Below are 13,547 nucleotides of genomic sequence, written 5' to 3'. Positions count from 1 at the left end.
CCTGTAGTCCCAGGTACTTAAGAGGCTGAGGCAGGAGAATGGCATGAACCCGGGAGGCGGAGCTTGCAGCGAGCCGAGATCAAGCCGCTGCACTCCAGCCTGGGCAGCAGAGCGAGATTCCATCTCAAAAAAAAAGCCCAGTGCACACAATCCCAATCTGTCCTGAAACCCCTCCCCTCACCCAACGGTTGCTCAGTCTATGGCTCCCTGCCTGGCACAACTCAACATGTGTTAGGATATGAGCGTGTGTTAGGATGTGAGCATGTGTTGGGATATGAGTGTGTGTTAGGATATAAGCGTGTGTTGGGATGTGAGCGTGGGTTGGGATATGTTGTATGCACCCGTTTAAGGGCCCACTCCCTCTCCCACTCACTGGGTATCCTCAGAGGCAGGAGTCATTCCATCTTATTCACGCTTGAATTTATAGGAACCAACATATACATTGGAGATGGGGTGGAGAAGTTACAGCTCTTGCTCTTCGAGATGTCCCCACTCCTCAGGAGCAGAGAAGGGGCTGTGTGTGCTGTGTGGGGGGAACCAAAAGAGCCAGAGCTCCTGGAGGGGAGGGGGTGTGGGGACAGAGCTAAGCCTGCTGCCCACCTACCTGTCACCTCCCACTTCCAACCCGTAGCCTCCTCCACCACCACCACCAGCAGAAATCCCACACTGTGTTTGCCATAAAGCCTTTAATTTTATCTCAGGAACTGCACTCCGGGTCCAGGCTGGGCTTGTAGTGCCTGTCAGGCTGGCTGCCGGTGGGTTCTGTCCTTGGGGGCCTCTGAGGAGAGTGCTCCATTCTCACCCCCATTGACCTGTGGCTCCTTCAAGACACAGATAGAGGCCCCTGGCTCTGCAGTTCTCACCCCCATGCCCAAGAAAACCACTGACAATGTGGCTTCAAACCCTGCTCCTGTACTGGCTTGCTGTGTGATCCTGAGCAAAGTGACTCTCCCTTCTCGAGTCTCACTTTCCTTATTGCCAAGTGGGCTTCATAATCCCTGCTCTGTACCAGGTTATTCTAAGACATGGGGTGACCAGCGTGGTGGTGCCAGCCCCTAATGAGAGTTTGGTGTGTGGCTGCTCATGTGGTTGCAGAGTCCCAGACTGGCTCTGCTGCTTGTTCGCTCCTGTGTCCTTAAACATGGCCCTTCCCCCAGGTCCTTTGTTTCCTCGTTGAGAAGTAGGAATGACAACCCTGGCCTTGCCTTCCTCTGGGCTCTCTGCCTGTCCTGAGGGGGGCCCTCCAGAGCCCAGAGTGCTGGTGTGGGCGCCCCTTCCCACAGCAGCATGGCAGGGCCAGTTCTTGACCTGCCAGGGAGACTCACCTGGGTTTCCTGGGGGTGCATTCTCTGTCCACCTTTCCTGCCTCAGACAGAAGCTGCTCTTCATCCAGCCCCAGTGCTGACAGCACCTGGGAGAAGCGCCGAGTGACAGTGAGCCGGGCATTGGCCTGAGGAGAGAGAAGAGGGCTTCTCGCGCTGCACCAGGGCTGCCAAGGGCAAGGTGGGGCTCTGCTTACTGAGGGAGTCCCAGGGATTCCAGAGGGCAGCGGCCCTGGGATCCTATCTGTAGGGACCTACTCGCATCCTGCTTCCCTAACCCACTCAGCCAGTTCTTCACAGGGGGCAGCTGTGTGCTTGTCCAGGTGCCAGCCTCACCTGCATGGCCTGCTGGAACAGGAAGGGCCGGGCCTGCACCCTGTGCTGGATGCCTTGCAGCTCCGCTTGGTACTCAGCAAAGCGTTGTCGCTCCTGGCGCCTGCAGGGGAGACAGGCCTTTGTGCAGCTAACCATGGACACAACTGTTGATCTCCGCTCCTGAGCCGGCTCATCTTCACTAAAGACTTGATATTCACGTCCTCACCCTCACCTTTACAAAGCTATTTCATTCCCATTCTGGCCTGGATTCCTTGTGAAGTCAGCCAGGGTGGAAATTATTCACCCAGTTTACTGATGGCTCAGGAGGGTTGAGGGACTTGTTCAAAGTTGTGCAGCTGGGAAGTGAGGGGCCGAGCCCTGTGCAGCCAGGGCTTGCCAATCTTCCTGTGCCACCCCCATGGGAAAGGGACCAGTGCTAGCTTCTGAGCTTCTAGACACCTGCTTACATAGCCTTCCCTCCCCATCCTCTTCCCCTTGAGGGGGGGCTCTGGTTGTTGGTTGTGTGACTTTGGGCGAGGCCTCTCTCGGGGCTCTTGGCTCAGTTTATTTCACTGTGCTATAGAGCAGGGATCGGACAAGCTTGCCAGCATTCTCTCTGGTTCTTATAAGCAGGCAGCTTGGAAAATGGAACAGAGAAACTAAAAATATATATATTTCAAATTTAAAAAACACACCCCGGAGAGATCCGGGTTCCACTGGGGAAGCACAGTTTTCATTTCTAAAAACCCAGCATGGCCGGGTGCGGCAGCTCGCACCTGCCATCCCAGCGCTTTGGAAGGCCAAAGAGGGTGGATCACTTGAGCCCAAGAGTTTGAGACCAGCCTGGGCAACATGGTGAAATCCTGTCTCTACAAAAATTAGCCAGGCGTGGTGGTGTGCCCCTGTAGTCCTGGCTAGTTGGGAGGCCAAGGTGGGAGGATCGCTTGAGCCTGGGAGGTCTAGGCTACAGAGAGCTGATTGTGCCACCGCACTCCAGCCTGGGCAACAGAGCGGAGACCCTGTCTCAAAAAACCCAAAACCCAGTTTGTGCACTTGTCATAAATGTCTCTGCTTGACAAACTTGAGTGTCACTGCCACTCATGAAGAGAGCACCCTAGCAGCAAGAAGGGCCTTCGGGCCACACCCCACATGGGACCAGGCATCCATCTGTGAAGCACATAAGAGAGGCCTTGAGGTGTGGAGGCAGCACCTGTGGACAGGAAGGGAGGGGAGACGCAGATAAGACCCCAAGACCTGTGCTGGGACCTCAGCGAGTGTGCTTGGCCCTGTGGAAAAACGCAGCCTTGCTGGGCCATGCCCGTTGGCCCTGTGCCAGGGAGGGAACTGTCCTCCATTGAGAAAAATACATGGATTTGAAAACCCATGGCCAGAAACACAAGTTACTGCAAAAAAGGGCTTTCACTATTTAGGGAGGAATTTATGGCAGTTACAAGGGGAGGTGGGAAATGAGCTGGCAGTCCCTATCTTTTCTGTGATATTTTGTGCACTTTTCCTGCTGGATGCTTTATGCTATTTCTGTTAGAGGTGACAGGAGCCGGCCAAGGCGGGCAGATCTCGAGGTCAGGAGATTGAGACCTTCCTGGCCAACATGGTGAAACCCTGTCTACTAAAAATACAAAAATTAGCTGGGAGTGGTGGCGTGCGCCTGTGATCCCAGCTACTCAGGAGGCTGAGGCAGGAGAATTGCTTAAACCAGGGAGTTGGAGGTTGTGAGGCGAGATCGCACTGCTGCACTCCAGCCTGGCGACAGAGTGAGACTTTGTCTCAGAAAAATAGTGACAGGAGCCCTGAGCAGAAAGGGAAGTGGTGCCTGTGGGTGTCAGCCCCGTGCATCATCTCAGAATGGAAGGAAGACACATCCCTCCCTCCCACAGGACAACCTCTTTTGTGCCGCCCTTCCTAGGCAAGACATAGTCTCCTGTTCCGCTCAGACAGCGAAGTTCACAGGCTGTAAGGGCTGAGAGACTGCATGGGAGATATCTACTTATGCCTTAACCCTCTCAAATAGAAAGTAAAAGGAGTGAGGTTAAATCACTCTTGCTGCACCTGCCACTTGGAGTTCTGAACCTTACACTTCCTGCCTTACTATGAAAACAAAACACTTGGCCGGGCACGGTGGCTCAAGCCTGTAATCCCAGCACTTTGGGAGGCCGAGACGGGCGGATTACAAGGTCAGGAGATCAAGACCATCCTGGCTACCACAGTGAAACCCCGTCTCTACTAAAAAATACAAAAACTAGCTGGACTTGGTGGTGGGCGCCTGTAGTCTCAGCTACTCGGGAGGCTGAGACAGGAGAATGCCATGAACCCGGGAGGTGGAGATTGCAGTGCGTCGAGATCGTGCTAATGCACTCCATCCTGGGTAACAAAGCGAGACTCCGTCTGAAAAAAAAACAAACAAACAGAAAATGGTCACAATATAGGAAGAGAACAAAATGTGACTCTTCAGCCGACTGTGAACAATGGCTCTCTCCCAGAGTGGAGTCACAGGGCTATTCACCTTCTCCAGGCATTATTTCTGTAATCTTTGAAATTTTATAACAAGCATGTCTGGCATTGGAAATCAGGAAATGAAGATTTGAAAAAGGGTAATCATACATGAAGCATATTTTAACCTTGACCATTCAACAGCTGCAGAGATTGTCATTATTAACTGGGTGACCTTCCATGGACCCCTTCTCTCCATGACTCAGCGTCCGTATCTGGAAACACAGTGAAGTGGCCTGGCCAGCCCCAGAGAAGGCAAGGGCTGGTGCTCCTCAGTCCTATAGACTGAGACCTGGCACGGCCTCCCTGCCTTCTCCCAGCCAGGCCTCCCCAAGCCCAGGCTCCCTACCTCAGCTCCTCCAGCTTGCGCTGGGCTGCCCCAGGGCCCCGGCTCCCTCTGGGTGTGTAGGCTGCCAGGCAGTGGGCCACTTGCCGCTGTACATGCTGTGTTCGGGCCCGCCGCAGCTCGGCCTGCTGCTGCTCCTCCTGCCGCTGCCGCTCCCAGGCCTGCAGCAGGCTCCTTGGGTGAGAAAGGGAAGGGGAATGAGAGGTTTATGGGCAGCAGGAGCCCCACAGAGGGCCAGGGGCTGGATAAGGGAATATGGGAGCCTGTGGGGAGGGGCTGCAGGGTCCAGAGCCAGTGTCCTGGGAGTCGGGTTTGTCATGGAAGTCCATGACAGAGACTGCCCTGGAGGCTCAGCCCTCAGGCCCAGCTCAAGGCCTTTCCCTACTCGTTCTAGAAGTCTCCTGCTTGCAGGCCAGGCGCGGTGGTTCATGCCTGTAATCCCAGCACTTTGGGTGGTGGAGGCAGGTGGATCACCTGAGGTCAGGAGTTCGAGACCAGCTTGGCCATCATGGTGACAGCCCGTTTCTGCTAAAAATGTAAAAGTTAGCCAGGCGTGGTGGCACATGCCTGTAATCCCAGCTACTCAGGAGGCTGAGGCAGGAGAATCGTTTGAACCCGGGAAGCAGAGGTTGCAGTGAGCCGAGACCCCGCCATTGTAATACAGCCTGGGCAAAAAGAGCAAAACTCCATCTCAAAAAAAAAAAAAAAAAAAGAAAGAAAAGAAAAGAAAAGAAAAAGAAATGAAGGGTGCTTTGGAAAAATTAATATTGTTAAAATGTCCATATTATCCAAAGCAATTTCCAGATTCCATGCAAGCCTATCAAAATTCTAATGACATTTTCCACAGAAATTGAAAAAATAATTTCAAATTAATATAGAACCGTGGAATGCTCCAAACAACCAAAGCAATCTTGAGCCAAAAAAAATAAAATAAAAGGCTGGGCGTGGTGGCTCACATCTGTAACCCCAGCACTTTGGGAGGCTGATGCAGGTGGATCGCTTGAGCCCAGGAGTTTGAGACCAGCTTCAGCAACGTGATGAAACCCCGTCTGTACTACACATACAAAAAATTAGCCAGGCGTGGTGGCCCAGACCTGTAGTCCTAGCTACTCGGGAGGTTAAGGTGGGAGAATCGCCTGAGCCCAGGAAATCAAGACTGCAGTGAGCCATGATTGAGCCACTGCACTCCAGCCTGGGCGACATATTGAGACCCTAACACACACACACACACACACACAGAAAGCTTAATGACACTTGTCTGGGCAATGGTTTTTTGGATATGACCCAGAAAGCACAGGCAACAGAAGCAAAAATAGACAAATGAAGTTGCATCAAACCAAAAAGCTGCTGCACAGCAATGGCAACAATCAACAGATATGACATAGAATGGGAAAAAATATTTGCAAACCATACATCTGAAAAGGGGTTAATATCCAAAATATGTGAACTCAAATAACTCAGTAACAAGAAAGCAAATAACTCAATTAAAAAATGGGCAAAGGCCAGGCACGATGGCTCATGCCTGAAATTCCAGCACTTCAGGAGGCCAAGGCGGGCAGATCATTGAAGGTCTGGAGTTCGAGACTAGTCTGGCCAACATGTCGAAACCTTGTCTCTACTAAAAAATACAAAAAAGTTAACCAGACCTGGTGGTGTCTGTCTGTAATCCCAGCTACTCAGGAGGCTGAGGCAAGAGAATTGCTTGAACCTGGGAGGTGGAGGTTGCAGCAAGCCAAGATTATGCGACTGCACTGCATCCTGGGTGATGAAGTGAGGCTCCATCTCAAAAAAAAAAAAAAAAAAAGGCAAAGAGGCAGGGCGTGGTGGCTCATACCTGTAATCTCGACACCTTGGGAGGTGGAGGCAGCAGGATTGCTTGAAGCCAGGGGTTGGAGACCAGCCCAGGCAACATAGCAAGACACCATCTCTACAAATAAAAAGTTAAAAAATAAATCAGCTGGGCCGGTCGCGATGGCTCAAGCCTGTAATCCCAGCACTTTGGGAGGCCGAGACGGGCGGATCACGAGGTCAGGAGATCAAGACCATCCTGGCTAACACAGTGAAACCCCATCTCTACCAAAAAAATACAAAAAACTAGCCGGGCGAGGTGGCAGGCGCCTGTAGCCCTAGCTACTTGGGAGGCTGAGGCAGGAGAATGGCGTAAACCCGGGAAGCAGAGCTTGCAGTGAGCTGAGATCCGGCCACTGCACTCCAGCCTGGGCGACAGAGCAAGACTCCATCTCAAAAAAATAAATAAATAAATAAAATAAAAATAAAAATAAATCAGCTGGATGTGGTGGCATGCACCTGTAATCCCAGCTACTCAGGAGGCTGAGGTGAGAGGGTCACTTGGACCCAGGAATTCAAAGCTGCAGTGAGCTATGATCGTGCCATTGCACTCTAGCCTGGGTGACAGAGCGAGACTCCATCTCAAAATAATAATAATAATTAAAAAATAAGCAAATAACCCAAATAGACATTTCTCAAAAAAAGACATACAAATGTCTTTTCCATCACTAATCACTAATCATCTGGGAAATGCAAAATAAAGTGATAATAAGATATCACCTCACACCTGTTAGAATGACTATTATAAAAATGATGAAAGATAAGAGTTGGTGATGATGTGGAGAAAAGGGAACCTCTGTTTACTGTTGGTGGGAATATAAATTAGTACAGTCATTATAGAAAATAATATCAAGGTTCCCCAAAAAAATTACAAGTAGAACTACCATGAGATCCAGCAACCCACTTCTGGGTACATATTCAAAGGAAATGAAATGAGTATGTTGAAAAGGTAGCTGCACTCCTATGTTCATTGCAGGAATATTCACGGTAGCAAAGATCTGAAATCAACCTAAGATTCCATCAACAGATGAACGGATAAAGAAAAGGTGGTATATATACACAATGGCATCCTTCAGCCTCAAAAAGAAAATCCCGTCATTTGCAACAACATGAATAAACCTGGAGGACACTATGTTAAGTGAAATAAGCCAGGCACAGAAAAACAAATACCATATAATCTCCCTTACGTGTCAAATCTTAAAAAAGTCAAACTCAGCATAACAGGACCCCATCTCTACAAAAAAATTTAAAAATTAGCCAGCGGCCGGGCGCGGTGGCTCATGCCTGTAATTCCAGCACACTGGTAGGCTGAGGTGGGCAGATCATGAGGTCAAGAGATAGGGACCATCCTGGCTAACACGGTGAAACCCTGTCTCTACTAAAAATGCAAAAAATTAGCCAGGCATGGTGGCGGGTGTCTGTAGTCCCAGCTACTCGGGAGGCTGAGGCAGGAGAATGGTGTAAACCCGGTGAAACCCTGGTGAAACATAGTGAAACCCCGTCTCTACTAAAAATACAGAAATTAGCCAGGTGTAGTGGTGTGTGCCTGGAGTCCCAGCTACTCAGGAGGCTGAGACATGAGAATCACTTGAACCCGGGAGGCAGAGGTTGCAGTGAGCCGAGATTGCACCACTGTAGTCCAGCCTGGGTGACACAGTAAGACTCTGTCTCAAAAAAAAAAAAAGAATTGTGGGGTGCGTAAGAATGCTGAATGAGGCCGGGCGTGGTGGTTCATGCCTGTAATCCCAGCACTTTGGGAGGCCGAGACGGGCTGATCACGAGGTCAGGAGATCTAGACCATCCTGGCTAACACAGTGAAACCCCGTCTCTACTAAAAATACAAAAAACAAATTAGCCGGACGCGGTGGCGGACGCCTGTAGTCCCAGCTACTCGGGAGGCTAAGGCAGGAGAATGGCGTGAACCCGGGAAGCGGAGCTTGCAGTGAGTGGAGATCACGCCACTGCACTCCAGCCTGGGCGACAGAGCAAGACTCCATCTCAAAAAACAAAAAGAATGCTGAATGAACTCTCCCCTACCCTCACATGCCACCTGTCACCAGTCACCAAGGCCTATTGAACCAGCCTCTAAGTGTCTCTTAAATGGATCCCCTCCCTCCATTCACAGGGCCTCCTTGTTCAGGTCCTTATGGTTCCTCACCTCAGTGTTGCCAACAGTCTCCTCACGGCCTCCAGTCTCCCCTTCAGCTCCCACTATCTCCTTTGCTTTAGAAACAGAATCTTGCTCTGTTGTTCAGACTAGAATGCAGTGATGTGATCATGACTCACTGCAGCCTTGAACTCCTGGGCTCAAGAGATCCTCCTGACTCAGCCTCTAGAGTAGCTGGGGCTACAGGCACTTTCCACCAAGCCAGGCTAATCTTTTTTTCCTTTGTAGACACAGGGGTCTCGCTATGTTGACCAGACTGGGTTTTTTGTTTGTTTGTTCGTTTGAGACAGAGTCTCACTCTGTCACCCAGGCTGGAGTGTAGTGGTGCAATCTCGGCTCACTGCAACCTCCGCCTCCCAGGTTCAAGTGACTCTTATGTCCCAGCCTCCTAAGTAGCTGGGACTCCAGGCACGCACCACCATACTTGGATAATTTTTTTATATTTTCAGTAGAGACAGGGTTTCACCATGTTGCCCAGGCTGGTCTTGAACTCTTGAACTCAGACAATCTGCACGCCTTGGCCTCCCAAAGTGCTAGGATTATAGGCGTGAGCCATCACGCCCGGCACCTTAAGTTCTTTTTTAGAGACAGTGTCTCACTCTGTTGCCCATGCTGGGTGCAGTGGCTGGATCATAGCTCACTGCAGTCTTGATCTCCTGAGCTCAAGAGATCCTCCTACCCCAGCCTGCTGAGTAGCTGGGACTACAAGCATGTGTCACCGTGTCCAGCTAATTCCAAGTCTTTTAATAGTTACATCCTAAGGGCCTAGGAGTAGATAATAAATGTTGGATTAATCACTTAGTTAATAGTTTAACAGATGGATAGAAGAAAAGATGGGAAATAAAAGTGGCTGTATCAGTAGATAATTGGCCAGGTATTCAGAGAGATGGGTGAATGGTTGATGGATGTTATCAGTAGTCGGATGGATGGATGGATGATCCAAAAGTTTGGTGAATGGATAAAGAAAGAAATGAATGAGAGTTCAAATGCCTAAGCATCTCTTGGAGAACCAGCTCCATCTCTACTTCTCACCGTGGGCTCCCACTCCCTTCTCTTCCCTCTTACCTGGTGGCTTCCTGTCGTTTGTGGAAGGTGCGATTGGGGAGGTTGGCAGACAGGAAAGTTTCATCATCTTCTGAGGCATAGGCCTTTCCATTCTGCCTGGAGGCCTGGAAGGCAGCCCTCAAAGCCTTCCAGGGCTGCTTTTGGGGGCCTGCCCACAGTGGGACCAAGTCAGGTGCTGCCTCTCTCTCCCAGGCCACCGGGCAATCCCCCCAGCACTCAGAGCACAGCCCAGCCTGCCTGAGCCCAGCCTCCTCGACCGCTCCCTGTCCCCACAGTGTAGCTTTGGGGGAACCCGGGCTCCGAGTCGCACGCTCACCACAGTCCAGGTCTCTCTGTAGCTGCCTGTGCAGCTTCTCCAGGTCCCACGGCCCCTGCAGCTCCCTGGCCCTTGTCTTCCTCCTCTGTGGCCTTTGGAGGTTGTTGAAGCTGGGCCTGCTCCCCTGGCTCTGGCCCTGCAGTTCCCCTTCATCCGAGGCCTCCTCTCCGGAAATCTGCCCCTTTTTCTGACAACCAGCCCTCCTCCTGCAGGGAGCCCTGTGCTCTCCCTCCTCAGCCTCCTCTGTGGCCTCTGAGAATTGCTCCTCCTCTGAGATGGACCCCCTCCTGCAGCACTGGGGCAGCTCCCCAGAACTCAGACCCCTCTCAGCCTCCTCAGCACCCGGGCCTTGCAGCTGGACCTGTTTGTCGGACGCCGATCCTGATCCTGGCCTCCTCCCAGGCAGCTGGAGGCCACACTCACGGGGGGGTTCCGGTCCTAGCTCCCCTTTGCCAGGAGGGATGGAGACACCACCCCAGGCTCCCAGCTGTTGTCTCGCCTTCAGGTTTTGCGCCTCTGTCTTCCGGCAGCAGCCATAGGCCTCTGGGAGGTTGGCCGTGGACTTGCGCCTGGACTGGCGCTGGGAGGACGAGGAGGGCATGGGCAGGGCTCGGTGGCCTGGGGTTGGGGAACTTGGCTGAAGCACAGCCCGGATATCTGTGGCGATGCTCTCCCAGGCCCACTGGAAGGGAAAGGAGGGCTTCCGAGGAGAAAGGCGGAAGAGACTGAGGAAGGACAGGGTGGGGGTCAGGGTCGGCACCAGCCCCCAGAGGGCCCTGACCCCCAGCACCCTCCTGACCCATCCCACTGCTCCTTACTCTTCAGCCTCTTCAGAGCCCTGTCCTTTCTTGCTCTGGCCCCTGGACTTGCGGTCCTTCTTTGCTGTCTGCCTTGAGCTCTGAGACCTCCGCTGCAGGTCCTGATTTGGCACACCATCACCACTCCCCAGGCGGCCCTGGGCAGAGACATTAGGGGAGGAGCAGCCAGCTCAAGCAGCCTCCTGGACTGTGTTGCACCTCACCCGGGTGCCCTCCTCTTCTGTGCACCTGGCTGGGCCTGGCTGGGCCCCTCTGGGCCCTCGTTACCGTAAAAACCAACAAAACAGGGCAGGGTGTGGTGCTCACGCCTGTAATCCCAGCACTTTGGGAGGCCAAGGAGGGGCGGATCACCTGAGGCTGGGAGTTTGAGACCAGCCTGGCCAAGATGGTGAAACCTCGTCTCTACTAAAAATACAAAAAAAAAAAAATTAGCCGGGTGTGGTGGCCTGCACCTGTAATCCCAGCTACTTGGGAGGCTGAGAAAGGAGAATCGCTTGCACCTGGGAGGTGGAGGCTGCAGTGAGCTGAGATTGCGTCATTGCATTCCAGCCTGGTCAACAAGAGCAAAACTCCGTCTCAAAAAAACAAAAAACAAAACAAAACAAAAAAACCCGACTGAACACCACCTCCATTCTGCATATTAAAATAGCAACAGCCGCCACCTGCTGAGCACCTACTGTGTGTTCAGGACTTTCATGCATAAACACACCTTCCCAAGGACCCTAGGAGGCCGGTACTCATTATCACCCCCATCACTTGGAGGAGAAAGCTGAGGCTCAGAGAAGCTGAGTAACTGAGGTCACACAGCTGGGAAGTGGTGGAGCCCAGATTTGTTACCATTGCACTAGGCCGCCTCTGGGCCCTGGACTGTACTCCCAAATGTCCCATTGGGCCCTGGACCTGCTACAGCCAAGGCAGAAACCAAGGTGATTTTCATCAAGGTGGTTTTAATCTTTCCTGAAACCCTGCTCCTCCCACAGTGTTCCCTAAATCACCCCATCATCCCAGGGAGTCACCCCCGGGCATCATCCCTCGGCTTCTCCCAAGACCTTTAGGCCTCCATGTGGTCCCTGTCCCACTCCTGCCTCCCTGACTTTCACGTGGACCTCAGCTCAGGTCTCGTGGCTTCTCAAGGGCCTCCCCAGCTCAGGCCTCCCTGACCCAAGGCAGCCCACCTGGCTCTGGGCAGCTGGAAGTGCCCCCACTGGGCCTACCTCACCTGCTTGTCCTGAGAGATGGTCGACAGCAGCTTGAGCAGCCCGGTGCTGGTTCCTGGAGCCTGAAGCCGCATGTCCTGCCCTGGTCGCGCCAACGGGGTCCTAACCAACTCTTGGTAGGTATTTAGCATATTGGTGTCCTGCCCCATCCTGCCTCATCCCCCATCCCCACCGTGGAACTGCCCAACAGGCCATCTCTATGGCAACCAGTCCTCAGCCAGTCTCAAGGGGTCTGGCAAAAAGCATACTAGGAAGGGGTCAGTGGGGTATGTGAGGCCAATCTCCTTCTAAGGGAGAGTTCAGCAGGGTGCCCAGGAGTCGTTCAGTGCAGAGAACCAGGCCCAAGTTCTGCCTCTGCTCCTGCCTCATCCACAGGCTCCCCATGTAACCTGGTGTAAGTCCTCTGTCCCTACTCCGCCTGTGTTTCCCCATCCATCTGTACAGGGGAGTTAGCTTGTCTCCTGTGCTGCGCCCCAGGCCTGGCCAAGTCCCTGAAGGAGCCAAACTGAGATATGGCTCCTTCAGGGACTTGATTCACAAGATTTTATTTCAATCCTTGCACTCCCGAGTTGGGAGTGGTGGCTCACGCCTGTAATCCCAGCACTATGGGGGGCTTAGGCAGGTGGATCACTCGAGGCCAGGAGTTCAAGACCAGCCTGGCCAAAATGGCAAAACCCCATCTCTACCAAAAATGCAAAAAAAATTAGCCAGGCATGGTGGCGCATACCTGTAATCCCAGCTACTCAGGAGGCTGAGGCACGAGAATCACTTGAACCTGGGAGGCAGAGGCTGCATCAGGCCCAGATTGCACCACTGCACTCCAGCCAGGGCGACAGAATAAGACTCTGCCTCAAGAAAAAATAAACAAATAAATCTTTGCACTCCCAGCCCCAGCCAGGAAGTCGAACACTGTGTCCAGGAGAGAGGCAGCAGGCCATTCAGAGCCTAGGCCCAGGCCCACCTGGCCATCTTCATGGGCCATGAGGTTCTGGAGGGAGTTAAAACATTGAAAGCTTACCCCAGGCCAGGCGGTGGCTATAATCCCAGCACTTTGGGAGGCCGAGGTAGGTGGAGTGCCTGAGGTCGGGAGTTCGAGACCAGTCTGGTCAATATGGTGAAACTCCATCTCCCACCTGGACTGAAACTCCATCTCACTAAAAATACAAAATTAGCTGGGTGTGGTGGTAGGCATCTGTAATCCCCAGCTACCGGGAGCTGAGGCAACTGAGAATCTCTTGATCCCCGGGAGGCGGAGGTGGCAGTGAGCTGCCAGCCTGGGGCAAAAGAGTGAGACTCCATTTCAAATACTACTATATTAATTACTATATATATTTTTTTTTTTTTTTTTTTTTTTTGAGACTGAGTCTCACTCTGTCGCCAGGCTGGAGTGCAGTGCTGGATGCCTCAGCTCACTGCAAGCTCCACCTCCCAGGTTACCGCCATTACTCCGCCTCAGACCTCTCTGAGTAGCTGGGACTACAGGCGCCCACCCCATACCATGCCCAGCTAATTTTTGGTATTTTTAGGTAGAGAGAGGGTTCACCATGTTGGGCCAGGCCTGGTCTTGACACTCCTGACTCAATTGTGATCCACCCGCCTTGGCCTCCCGAAGTGCTGGGATTATA

The 13,547-nt window shown here is 52.5% G+C and overlaps 1 protein-coding gene across 1 annotated transcript; it reads right to left on the bottom strand.

The window, feature by feature from the left end:
* Positions 1 to 674: 674 nt before the first annotated feature.
* TSGA10IP (testis specific 10 interacting protein) lies at positions 675 to 12,100 on the bottom strand. The gene is made up of 8 exons (XM_017857298.1): positions 11,925 to 12,100; positions 10,706 to 10,842; positions 9,888 to 10,612; positions 9,572 to 9,719; positions 4,495 to 4,665; positions 1,659 to 1,758; positions 1,326 to 1,450; positions 675 to 821 (listed from the first exon to the last, which is right to left on the bottom strand). The coding sequence occupies exons 1-8, from the start codon at positions 12,069 to 12,071 to the stop codon at positions 698 to 700; spliced, it is 1,677 nt and encodes a 558-aa protein (XP_017712787.1). The 5' UTR covers positions 12,072 to 12,100; the 3' UTR covers positions 675 to 697.
* Between the last annotated feature and the right edge of the window lie 1,447 nt (positions 12,101 to 13,547).

Source organism: Rhinopithecus bieti, unplaced genomic scaffold (assembly GCF_001698545.2).
Source record: "Rhinopithecus bieti isolate Rb0 unplaced genomic scaffold, ASM169854v2 scaffold_44159, whole genome shotgun sequence".
Classification (NCBI taxonomy): domain Eukaryota; kingdom Metazoa; phylum Chordata; class Mammalia; order Primates; family Cercopithecidae; genus Rhinopithecus; species Rhinopithecus bieti.
This window is presented reverse-complemented; position numbering and strand designations above follow the sequence as displayed.